The sequence below is a fragment of the Corvus cornix genome, chromosome 4, assembly GCF_000738735.6.
Source record: "Corvus cornix cornix isolate S_Up_H32 chromosome 4, ASM73873v5, whole genome shotgun sequence".
Classification (NCBI taxonomy): Eukaryota; Metazoa; Chordata; class Aves; order Passeriformes; family Corvidae; genus Corvus; species Corvus cornix.
Window position 1 is genome coordinate 65,308,701 of NC_046334.1, and position 12,858 is coordinate 65,321,558.

A 12,858-nucleotide genomic window follows, 5' to 3' on the forward strand; every position below is an offset into this window, starting at 1 on the left:
CAAGTCTTTCTCTTATCACCTGGAGCTAACAGGTGTGTTTGTAAAACTAGAGACTCCTTTTTTTTCCCCTCCTTCTGTATTTCTCAAAGCCTAAATCAATTTGCTTTTTATAGCTACATTCACCCTTTTTTGTCGTGCACACTACCTGCCCTCCCTCTGCTTGATCCTGCCTTGGCCAGAATCTTGTGGCTTTCTCCCCATGTGCTCCTCCAGTGCCCCAATCTCGCTTTGTGCGGTGGTTCTGCAGCTTCTCCTCCTGTTTGTTTCACATAAGCTCCATCTGCTGGGAAAAGGGAGAACCTCGGTGGTTTTTACTCTGAATGGGAAATACTTTTCTCTCAATTTGGAAAGATTTTCAAAATTAACTGTTTCTGCTCCCCCAGCTGTGCTCTTGCCTGCTGGCATGGCAAGTTTAACTACTGACAACCTGATATGTTATTTTTATGTCATTTTGTGTGGCTAATTTGGGTCAAGCCTAAGCAATCTTTTAAAATACCACTTTTTGACTGGAATTTGAGCAGGTAGTTAATTATCTTTGGATTGGGAATGACTGTTTGCAGCACATTATTGCCATCAAGGCACTCTCTGTGTGGCTTTTCAGGGCAGTGTTTGAAGAGGCACCCAGGGCAGCCTGTTTCTGTGCTAATGCGTAGTCAGTGCTGCTTGTTTTTGGCACATTTACAGACAGGACTCAACTTATGACCTGGACCTTCATACAGCAAATCTGTAACCCAGTCACCACTTGAACTTTTACCTTTGGGTATAACACTGACAGAGCAACAGGCTTCAGTATCCCATGAATCTCTCCTAAAAATTCCCAATAATGAATGGGAGTATTTTTTTAAAAAAACTACTAATAATCTGCTGGCTTTCTCCCTGGAGTAGAAACTTAATGCAACTTGCTACACAGTAATGTCTTTTTTTTCCCCCCCTTTCTCTACATTTACGCTGAACACTGGTGAATAAAGATGAGGTTAATCCCATATTGTTAAACCTATTCAGGGAGACAACCTGAGGGTTGCCATGGAAACAGATTCTCCAGCCTAAAAGCGTAATTCTACTTCTAAGGACTGTCTGTGGACCTGCACTGATAGTAGCTTGTAGAATCAAACTCTGTACACAAACATGATGTTGCAGCAGTGAAATGGCAAAGGTGCCTCCCAACTCATCAGATGCTAATTATGCTCCCATCTCCTCCCACTTACAGCCCAGAGCATCAAGCACTGCACATCCTCCCTCTCCACACCCCGAATCCCATCTCCCGGCCCTTCCTGCCTTTGCTGCCAGCTCAGTTTGTCATCAGGGTGTCCTGAGGAACTGAGGCTGTGTCTGTGTCTCTGGCAGGACTGTCACAGATTTGATACTGTCACACAGCCACTGTCAAAAGCTATGGGGCACCTCAAGTTGGGAGTGGGGGGAGCTGCTATCAATCACCAAAAACATCAACAGGATCTAGGAGTGCTTCCTGGGACATGTCTTCAGGGAAGGGGTGACAAACTTACAGTTCTGTTCCCTGTTCATATTAACATTTGCCCCCCAATTCCTAGATAGATTTCTAAACTTCCTCAATAAGAATTATGGATTCATCTGCTCCTTTGTCATGTCTCTGCAAGTAAAGCACAGCCCTAGGCATGTTCTCTGCTTTTATAGGTGTTATGCATCGTACCTCTTTCAGACAAGTGAAACAGTCCTGCCTTTGTGATATCACTGGGCTCTGCTCATATAGCAGTAAAATACATATTTCAATATTCACATAGCCTATAACAACCATCAAAATTTCATTTTATTTGGAGGTTGTTTTGAATTGATTTAGACAACTCTTACCTTGCTTTTGCTTCTATTTAATATCCGGGGGGAAAAAAATTGATACTTAACATGAAATAGTAATCTTAGTTTTGTTCAAATGTTACATTTATTTTAATAATTCTCAGATACTTATTAAAGCCATCTAGAAAGAAGGCTTTGTATTTCTTCCTTTTAGTCTCTCATCCTATTCCTGCTGGGAAACATATTTTTCAGCAAGATGGCTGACAACTTTTCCAGACAACATGGTTGCTTTAAGAACCAGGTCTAAAATGGCTGTGTAGCAGTTGACTTTTTTTTTTTTTTTTTTTTAACAAAACCCCAAAACCTTAGTAACTATGTGGTACTGTGATTTATTCTGGGGATAAGTGCTTTCTCTGTAAGCTCAAGGGCTGTTGCTCTGGCTGGAGTAGAAGATGTTTTTCTTTAAAACAAAAATTGACTCCTGGGGGAAAAAGCCCATGTGTCACCTACAGTCACTCGGCCTTTTCATGTGGGAGCAATTTCTACAACTACTTGAAAATTATGAATGCTTAGTCTTTTCTTAAGCATTACTTCACAATGCTTGGTAAATGCACACAATCAATTAGTATTTTGAAACTGTATCTATTTGGGAAATTTTCACAGAGTGTATTATCAATCCTTTTCATATACAGTAGCAAACCCTGTAACTTCCAGGTATAAACAAATCTGGAACAAAAGACTGTACAAAAACATAACGAATTCAGCTCTGAAAAGGCCCATGCATCTACATTGTCTGCCACCCTGAATACTAATGAATTTAATGAAACTATTGAAAGGCTGGTTACTTGTCTGCATAAATGTATTGAGACCTCTGTAATCATCTGTTTGCTGTCTGAAATCTCTTGTCAATAGTTTAATGACTTCAGAGCATATTATTCTTCTTGTATAGGCTTCATATAATGTTTCTACATAATTAAGCAGCTTTGTTAGAGGAACTGCCATTAGTTGCCCCATTTCATTTGGTTTTGTTATCAGCCAACCAGAAAGAAAAAAAGAATAACAAGAGAAAGATACAAACCCAATCTAGTGAGAGATGTGTAGATTGGGAAGATGTTTGTTCGGGGTTTTTTTTTCAAGACTGCCATTAATATAAAGCACTATTATCAAGTTGCACATTTTAAATTATTTTAACCATTTAAATGCACTACATATTTAAATACTTGTAAAGCAAACACAGCTGGCTAAAAATCCTGCAGTGCATTTGGGAGCCTAACATTTTAAAAGTAGCTCTAATATTAAGGATATAAATAATAATACCCATTAATTTATTAATTATCACTAGATGTAAAGAACACTGGCATTTCTATAGCCATAGTGAGAAGAGTGTCTCGATTTTTTAAAATATTCAGTCAATTGCATCTTCAATTGCAAATCCATCTTCATGAATACTTTTGAATTAAAAATGTAAGTAATATAAATTTCATCTAGATTTTTTCGTACTTTGGAGAAACCCTGAGGATTTTCTTTAAATACATAAAAGAACTCTATAAAATTACCAATTAATTTCATGCATTCGCCTAGTCCTAAGCATGAACAGATAAACTGCAGACTCATTTGCTTTTTATTGCTACGAGATGCTGTTTTCAGTCACGTTTTGGGTCAAACCTGAGAGTTCCTGCTACCCTTTATGTGTAAGGTTAAGTAGCACCTATTTTCTTTGGGGTTGAGGTACATGTAGAGGTGACCAAATGCCTGCTGCTGTAAGTTACCTGTGAAGCAGGAGAGGTCTGATCCCACGGCTCCCTTGTCCCTCTGGAGCCCTGTCCTTGGGGCAGCCATCTTGTTGACAGGGCTGGCAGCCATCTTGTCCACAGACAGTCCCAGCAGCTTTCCCCCCATTTTTTCTGGAACAAGGAAGGCATTAACACCCAAATCTCACGTGCATAGTTTGTAAAATGTCAGTGTTCTCAGATTAAATTACGATTTTTGCAGTTTGATTCTGGTTATTCACTGCATCTGGCAAAACAGTTAAAAATAAAGTACATACTGCATAATACTGTATTAACTGACTAATAAAAGATTTGATAAGAGATCCTACTGCTGGTCAGGATTCGACTAATATCTGAAGAATAACATGCTACTTGTAGTCCAACTATTAACCGGCACTAGTGCGGCACATCTGTCAATTGACTGATTTATGAGCTATTTCCTATCAAAACCATCACAGCTCCACCAGAAAGCCATTTCTTCTGTCACATCCCGAGATCCACAAGCAACACACGTGTGTGCAGCGGAACTGCTGCTGCCAACCTTCGGCCGCAGGCGTGTGGAACAGGGCCGCACACACCGCAGCATCACAGGGTCGTAGGGCTGAAGGGACCTCTGTGCATCATCCAATCCAACCTCTGCCAAAGTGGAAAGCACCGTGCCGATCTGGAGCGCTGCACTTTGCACTGGGCTTATGCGTGCCCACAGCGGCCTGGGCGGCTCCGTGAGGCACCGGCGCCCTCCCTTCACAGCGGGCACGGCCTGTGGCCTTCCCGGCGTGGCGGGGACCGCGGGCTGCGAGCGAACCACACTCGGGTGGAGAAGCCCCGACACCGGGCCAACCCCCAGTGCCCGCCGCAGGTCCCGCCGCTCCCCTCGGGCGACCGCGAGAAAGAGCCGCGGCCGCCCCTCGGTGACGCCATCCCCGCCGCCCGGCGCCACCGCCTCCCTCACCGTGCGCTCTCGGACTACGGCTCCCGGCGTGCCCGGCGCCGCGGGGCGGTGCTGGGCGAACACGGGGGCTGGGCGCTGCTGGGCGTGTGGGAATCGCCGCGGCCCGGGCGGCGGGACAGGAGCGGGACAGCAGCGGGCCCGGAGCCGCCCGCCCGCTCGCTGAGCGCCGCCATGGCGTCGATGCTGCTGCAGAGCTGCGGGCGGCGCGCCTGCCGCCTGCCCCGAGCGCTGCGCCCGCCGCCGCAGCCCGGTGAGGCTCCCCGCGGGCCGCTCGCCGGCTCCGGCCCGCCGGGCCTGGCCGGGAGGCCACAGGGAGGGAGAGCGGGCGGCGGCATCTGGGGGCTCCCGGCGTGGGCGGAGAGGCTGCTGCGGGAGGGAAGGGCCGCGGCCGAGTCCCCGCCGCTCTGTCCGCCGGGGCTGGCGCTGCTCCCGGCCCGGCCCGGCCCACGCTCGGCGGCTGCTGCGGCCTCTTCGCATGTGCTTCCGCGGCAGCGTTGTTGGAGGGGATGATTTACCCTAAGGGCAGTGAGACACGCGTGTCTCTTAAATGCTGGCTGGTTGGGGATGGGAAAAACACGTGCTTTTTGTTAAAGTGCAGGAACGCGTTACTACGTCTCGGTCCTGCCTGCCTTGCTCTCGGCGCGGCTTGGGTGTGAAATGGGGTTGTCACTAGTTATGTGCTTCTTTTCTTTAAGTACAAGAGGTTGCTTTCTTAGTCTATTAGGGAGGAACCATGAATTACCTTTTTCCAAGTGGCTTTGAAAGCTTAGGAAAATTAAAAGGAAGCGCAACGTGTGATACGGATTAATAATGAAGATAATTTGGCAGTTTAAATATCTCTGGGTGGTGAAGCTTAGCGGCATGAAACAGCTGATAACTTGTGACGTTTGCGAGGCCTGTGGCTGCTCTTCACGTTCTGAGCTGGAATGGCAGGGGGTTAGCGAGGAATTGCCTGTCACTGACACAGAGCCCTGGGCTGGAATGGCAGGGGGTTAGTGAGGAGCTGCCTGTCACTGACACAGAGCCCCGACTTGTCAAGGGAGTGCTGTCACTGAGAGCAGTGCAGGTGCATTCTCCCATCCAGACAGACCTGATGAGCCATAGGGATGCTTGTTCATTGCAAAGAACAGCTGTCCTCTTGGTTACCAGTAGTCACTCAAGTGTGGTATCTTCTTCTAGTTGATGGTTTTTGTTAGCAACTGTTGTAAAGTCATTTATTTAGGTTGAACATGGACAGTGCCCTGAACAAAAAACTGGGGTATCCTAACCATCCAGTTTATTTAAAATGGGGAAAGGCACATCCGTGTACCTTCAAATTAGATGGGAGCTTTGATTCTTCTTGTGGCATAGCATAAAAAGTAGTGCTAATGATCGCTGCAATTTTGGTTGTTGTAAATCTTAGACAACCTAAGCTGAAGTGCTGTGATAGAATCAAATAATTAGTGTGCTGTGGTGCACTGTGGTTATGATACAACCAATGCTTTTATTTGGAGTGTTAATCTATTATTAACATATTCTTGTATGGTGTAATTTTTTTCTGTACTGTTTTGCTTTACTTAGCTCATCTTCTTTGCTTTATGTGTAAGTAGTCTAAGATTAAGTTAAAGCTAAATGCTTCTAAGAATCCTCCGCGTTATTCCTGTGAAGATCAGACTGTTAAGTACTGGAAGCTTACACTTCTCTAGGGACTTACTTCATGATAGCATTTTATTTTTAAAAATTCTAAACATAGTAACAGTACAGCTATTCTATGTTAAAAACTTTGGTTTTGATGTTTCATTAAATTTAAGTATAAAGTTTCCCATGGCTGCTTTTCCACGAGGAACATGTTAACATACAGCTTTTCTGGCACTACTGCCTTTCTTTCTTACAAAGCTAATGCAGGTTTCTTAAATGAACAGTGTTGAGCATGGTTAAGCAACGTTCACCTTGTTCAGACACTTTTGGATGTCTCTATTATCCCAGAAGCAAGGATTATGGGCTTTGCCCCTTTCTGAAGGAAGTATATATTTTATTTCAGGGCTGGTTTGCTCTTAGGTACATGGTTATAAGAGACTCTGCAAAACCTAAAGAGCTCTTGTCAGAACTGGCAGAGTTGGAATTAACATTTTCTGTGGGCCTGTTCACACACTGAACGTGCTGTACAACAAGAAGCTTAGTCAGCATGTTTTTTTATGGTAACCTTGGAATTTTGTTCTTTGACCACTTCCTTAACATTTAATGAGCCTGGTTGAAAAGAAGGTAAGTGAAGTGAAAGTGTCCTGCTGCTATGGCATTTTATCTAAGAAACTCCAAGCCAGTTTTGAGCTCCAGATCACCCCTCTTAGTTCTAGGGGCACCTGTCCATAGCAGGCAATGTCGTCTCCTAGTAGGACTCTTGCCTTAGGTACATGAGGCCTTGTGGGCTTCCTGTAACTCAGGTGAGACAGAAAACTGTGCTGTGACTTATCCCTCTAGACATTGAGTACTGCTCTGCTTTGCTCAGCTGCTCCTTGAGGTCAGGGATGTCCTTCTGGGTTGGCCTCTTTGCTTAAGTAATTCAGCTACTGTTCATTCAGTAAATATTGGAGAGTATTATAGTGCCTTCAGAGATTCTTAGGGCTTGCTTTTTGAGCCAGAAGAAACAGTTTTTCCCTGGCTCTACTTGCAGTGGCAGTGAGTACCTGTTATTGTTTGATACAACTTGAGATTGGTAAATCCTTTGACTTGATTATGCCACAGCTTTTGCTGTAATTACTTTAGAGCCCACTTAGCATGGGACATCCCTTAATTTTCTTCAGATAAGTTAACTTCTCTTCTATACCTTCTGATTGTCCCACCTGATTTTGGCAGCATCTCTTTTCCTCTAACAATAAGGGTATTTTGTTGGGGAAGGCTTTTGGTCGTCAGCATTGGGTGCTTTTCTCAGATGCAGGTGTCTAGGTTCTGTCATAGGCTGTATCTTGGCTTTGATGATGGGAAAGGGTACCAGAGACCTCTCAAATGACCTTTCTATCCTGCTGTCTCTTAGGATTGACCAGAAATGGTAGGTTCCAGATGGGAGAAACAGTATGCCTAGTCTATCCAGCCTTCCAATTTTATTTTGGTTATAGTGAATTCTGAAAAGATTGGCCAAAAAGAGTCAAGACATTTGGAGTCTTGCTTGTGTGATATTTTTATGATCTGTCCAGAAGTCTTTTTGCTCTTGGTAGTAACAACCTATTGAGTTATTGTAGCAAGGTGTTGATACAAGATTTATTTTTTTAAAGTTTCTTTAGGAAGATGAATGCCTTTCTAGTGGGCTCAGGGATGACTTTCAGTGATTGTAGATTGTGTACAGCCACTAGGTAGCATTTTATTTGTTGATGCTTCTTCCATGGTTGGAAGAATTTCAGTCATGGCCCTTTATTGAAGCATGCGACGTAGATGATTTATGATTTGATGATCTTCTCAGTTTATTTCCAGAATGGATGCTGTTTGTCTCTGTACCTGGATGGAGGCTGCCTGTATATACGTGTCAGCCCTTCTTTTGGACTTTATTAGCTCTTATTAGGACTGATTCTGAGGTAGTGTTTCAAATGTAGTTTATTTTGAGAGACACAGTGTTTTCTGGAAAGCTGACTATTCGTATGCTCTGGGTCAGGCTCTCACCCCTCTATTCAAGACAATTTCTATCCTTTCCAGAGAGATCATGGGGTAGAGCTATTTTTACCAGTTGCTAATCAAAATGGACAGCAATGTATTGAATTGGTGATGTGGTTCCACCTGTCTAGTGAAGTATCTTTAGATTCCTGCTCATGTTTTATTTGTTTTGCATAAAACATCATCTGATACTGTGTTGTCATTGAGCTGTTAAAAAATTACATTTGCTTTCAGTTCTTCTGCAATATAGTTTCTTGCCTGAGGGACCTGGAAACTTGTCTTCAGACAGTTGAACAAGAGCAAACAAGCCTCACACATGCACAGAGTTTGGCTCTGTGTGTTAAGCAACATCTTTTTTGTGCTTTCAGTAGTAGCCATTTCTATGTAAAGATCAATCTTCTAACTCATGTATTTGTGTGCAGTTCACTACACAGGTAAATGTCCTCCTGAATTTCAGAATTGGTGCTAATTATTGGTATTTTTCTAGGTAACTTGGGAGATCGGGCATGTCTTAGCTGTACATCCCTGAGGCTGACAAACAAAATGTGAGTAAATATGAACATTTTTCTGAACTATCAGTTAGTATACTGTCATAGAATGTAGGTTTAAATCTAGACAAAGTGCTAAAATACTAGCTTCAGCTTGTGTTATTCACAGATTAAAGGAAGTCTGAGTATAACTCGCTTCACCTGGTTGGTTGTGTATGGGAGAAAGAAAGTGAAATCTTCCCTTTTTTGCCCACTTCCTCCCTTTCTGTTTCACTTCTGAAATGAAAACCGTAGAATATTAATCTCTATCTTGGGTGATTCCAGGTGTGCCCTGGAATCATAACGGGATCTGATAAGCTTCTTGCATACTTTCTCCATGGAGTTCCATAGAGTAAGTATTCAGTCACAGCTAGTTGAAAATCACAGTTGACAGATAAGAATGTAGAGCATCTGAGTGGTATCTCTGTTAAACCAAAGAAAGGAGTTTATTGTATGTTGCAGCCTTGGGTGATGGTGTCCTCTTCTGAAAACACATCCAGCTGTTGTGTGCCCTTATGGAAGTGAAGGGGTTGAATGTTGGCAGAATCCATTCTCTGTTCCTGGCTTGGCTCACAAGGCATGCTTGTAGATAAGAATTTCCTAACGCCTTTCCCTGGAATGTTAAAATACATGTTCTGTAGTTTATTTATGATCTGGCTGCTCAGGATACAGGGACTATTCTTCGATTTCCTGAGTTTTCATTTTAGCATAAGGACGTGTCTCTAGACACAACCTTCTAATACAAAACAAACCAGTTTGTTTTTCGACGTGTTAGTCCTATATCACTTGCTATAGAATTAATTATGATTAATTTTTAAAAATAAATAAAACATTTAAAAATACCTATTTTTAGTGTGTTAGTATATAAGAGCTCTCTCTTGGGAAGTTGGAAAATTATGGTTTTAAGCCTGTTAGGCTGGAGCACCTCTCCTATGAAGATAGACTGAGAAAGTTGGGGTTGTTCAGCATGGAGAAGAGAAGGCTCTGGAGAAGCCTTACAGCACCTTCCAGTACCTGAAGGGGCTACAAGGGAGCTGGAGAGGGGCTTTTGTCAATGGAATGGAGTGACAGGGTGAGGGGGAATGGCTTTAAAATGAAAGAAAGTAGGTTTAGATTAGATATTAAGAAGAAATTCTTTGCTCTGTGATGATGAGGCACTGGAACAGGTTGCCCAGAGAAGCTGTGGATGCTCCATCCCTGGAAGTGTTCAAGGCCAGGTTGGATGGAGCTCTGAGCAACCAGGTCTAGTGGAAAGTGTCCCTGCCTGTGGCAGAGGGGTTGGCAGTGGATGGTTTTTAAGATCCCTTCCTACCCAAGCCATTCTGTGATTCTGTGGTGAGATCAGCAGCAGAATATTGGGACAGAAAATCTTCTTATTCTGTTGAGAAGGTTTGGGGTGGAGTTTTGTTTGTTTGTTTTGGTTTGGGGTTTCTGTGTTTGTTTTTTTCCAACCAAAGTTGCTATTAATGTAATGTTGCTGCTTAAAATAAAACAAAGTAATGCCTGCACCCCACATGACCCAGATCTGAATGCAGGGGACTCTAGTGATAAGTACTGAGGACAGATGGGATAGAAATTGTGTCTGACATCACTCAGACACACATTGTGTGTCTGCAAGTGTGTTCAGAGAGGCACATTTCTTGCAAAATTTTTATTCCCTGCAGACTCAGAACCAGTTCTGCTGTCAAAGCTCTCTTCCTCTTGGCATGCAGAAGAGTGTCAATGTATGTAGGTGGAACTTGGTTTGTAGGCCTGGAGCTCTGCTTTTGGGAAATGCCTTAGAGTCAGGGTGGATTGATTTATGCAAGTGTTTTAATCTGGTTTTGAATATATACTTCATTTTCTTAAAGTAATTAAGCTGTAATTCTTATTAGTTAATATCTGCGCAAGTGTGTAGCTTTCTAGCTAACCAAGAGACTGTTTTGTGTAACTGCATATGTTCCAGCAGTTGTCTGACCACTGAGAGATCAGATGCTAAAACTTCAGTTTAAACTAGAAAATCGTGTGTTTTTAAAAAGTAATAATTTAGTCTTTTTTTTTTTTTGTACAAAACTCTATGTAAATAACATTGAGTAGACAGAACCATTACTCATTTGAGCATGTAATAATTAAGTTTAAAAAGTGTTTCTGGCTGAAAATTGAGTGAGGTTAACACTTTTAAGTGTATGATAAACCTTTTTTTCCTTAAAATGTTACTCAAGCCTGTAGAGCCACTTGCACCTATTTTTTTTGTTCATTGACTGAAGACAAAAACACATTCTGATTTTGTTTCGATAGTACAAAGGCTCCATGAAGAAAACACCCCAGTCATTTCTGTCCTGTTGATGTCTTAATGCTGGTATCTCAGTTTGAGGGACACTAATGGAACTCATTTATATAAAACATTTTATCTACTGTTTTATTTTTGTCCTGTCTTTTAATAAAAGCATGTACAATCCTACTTGCATATTACGAGTGGTTCTTCTGTGTGTATAAGGAGTGTTAGGGGTGTTTGAGCAGTGCTTCCCTGCTAACTACAGTCTAGATTTAATTAAAGAAAAGAACAAAGTTCTCAACAAGGTAGAAGAGTGTTGGTTCTCTCTGCCCCAAATCAGTACCGTGATGGAAGTTTTTGCAAAAGTTTCTGTTGAATAAGGAAAACTGGATGCATGGTGATGGTAAGAGAGGAACTCTAATGAAATTGGATTCCTCTGATACTAATTCTCTCACTTAGCACCTCTCCCAAGTATACGACTTCTATTTTTTTTGTCTCAAGTGTTTTGCACAAAGAGGTGAAGTAATAGAAGGGACTTTATGTTACTTATGAATTTGCATGTTAGTTTTCAAATGTAGCTTTCTAAATGGAAAGCACATGTGGTAGCTGTTCTTTATTTAATTGGAGTAAAATAAACTACCTTTTCAAAGTTGTACAATGGAAAATTCCCTGCAGGTTAATTTTTTTTTTTTTTGGTCATGAAGTAAAGCCAAGTGTTCTTTTCAGGTATAGACATTGGTTTTAAGAGTCAAAAAATTTTTTTTTCCCTTAAATATGCAGTAGGTAGTTTTCAAATTACATGTTTTATAAATACATAAATATATATATCCTTGCAAATATATATATAAAAATAGCTGATGATCTGTTGCTAATTCTTGAATGCTTTTTTCTTTTTAAGGACTGTACACTTTAAATATTGCACTAGTGTCCCTCCTGTTTACGCCTACTCCAAAAAAGGTCACTATTGTTGTTGGACTAAAGGATCTGAACAAATACACTTTTCTCTTGCGAGCTCTTCTGGCTCATGGACGCCACTAGCAACCGTGGGTGTTTTAGGTCCCCAGTATCTTCCACTTAGGTGGTGGCATTCTTCACGTCCCCTTCAAGATGACTCCATAGTTGAAAAGTCACTGAAGTCCTTAAAGGACAAAAACAAGAAGCTGGAAGAAGGAGGTCCTGTATATAGTCCAACAGAAGTGGAAGTTGTGAAAAAATCTCTTGGGCAGAGGATTGTGGATGAACTGAAGCACTATTACCATGGGTTTCGATTGCTGTGGATTGACACAAAAATAGCTGCAAGGATGCTCTGGAGAATCCTGCACGGAAACACTTTGTCTCGTCGGGAACGGAGACAGGTACTGAGTCAAGACCAATTTCCTTTGGGTGTCCTCGATGGTTGCTCTGTTTTGTTAGAACTGAATTAGTTCTTTCTGTTGTCTTTTGTTCCTAGAATTAAAATTGCTAGGTGTGTTTCCTTCCTCCTCACTATGTGGAGTATTTTTGGGTATTACCCCAAAACTTTTTACTTGTGTTGCCCATTATTGAAGATAAATTCATTATTTTCTAGTTGGACCAGCAGAGGATTCTTCTCTTGTCACATGGGCAGCAATTGTGGTTTGTTCTCAAGTTCCCAGCCATATACCATACATATGATGACTTTCTCTGCTTTTTCACTCCAGCTGGAAAAATAGAGGGAAAACACTGCTAGTAAAGGTTGTATCTGTGCCAGTTCTGTTCCTGTTTGCTGCCTCATGGGGTTCTTTTGAATGGGATAAAAGCTGCAGGCTGAAATGCATGATTGATAATATACTATTTCAGTTATAAATATATCTGAAATAATTTTAGCCCAGATAAATTTCCTTTATTTATGACGTGTTGCTTACATTTATGAAACTATAAAAACGCAACTGATAATTTTAAAGAAAAGGGAGATGAAATCTGGAGTGCAAAATGTGAGTGCTTTCAACT

General features: G+C 42.0%; 2 protein-coding genes across 6 annotated transcripts in view; one reads left to right on the forward strand and one right to left on the reverse strand.

The window, feature by feature from the left end:
* Window positions 1-4,527, reverse strand: part of NSD2 (nuclear receptor binding SET domain protein 2) — a 99,703-nt gene extending 95,176 nt beyond the window's left edge. Inside the window, exons 1-2 of one of the 3 annotated variants that reach the window (XM_039551048.1) lie at window positions 4,078-4,427; window positions 3,537-3,671 (exon numbers count right to left, since the gene is read on the reverse strand). The gene's annotated coding sequence lies outside the window, so the exon portion shown is untranslated. Of the gene's footprint in view, window positions 1-3,536; window positions 4,428-4,488 lie in introns of those variants that run through there. The other 2 variants (XM_039551049.1, XM_010402040.4) reach the window with 2 other exon arrangements.
* Window positions 4,528-4,579: 52 nt separating this feature from the next.
* The window catches only part of LETM1 (leucine zipper and EF-hand containing transmembrane protein 1), a 28,639-nt gene continuing 20,360 nt past the window's right edge, over window positions 4,580-12,858 (forward strand). The window contains exons 1-3 of one of the 3 annotated variants that reach the window (XM_039551054.1): window positions 4,580-4,738; window positions 8,597-8,654; window positions 11,789-12,245. In XM_039551054.1, coding sequence (XP_039406988.1) covers window positions 4,660-4,738; window positions 8,597-8,654; window positions 11,789-12,245 — 594 coding nt within the window. In that variant the 5' untranslated portion in view covers window positions 4,580-4,659. Of the gene's footprint in view, window positions 4,739-8,015; window positions 8,034-8,596; window positions 8,655-11,788; window positions 12,246-12,858 lie in introns of those variants that run through there. The other 2 variants (XM_039551053.1, XM_039551055.1) reach the window with 2 other exon arrangements.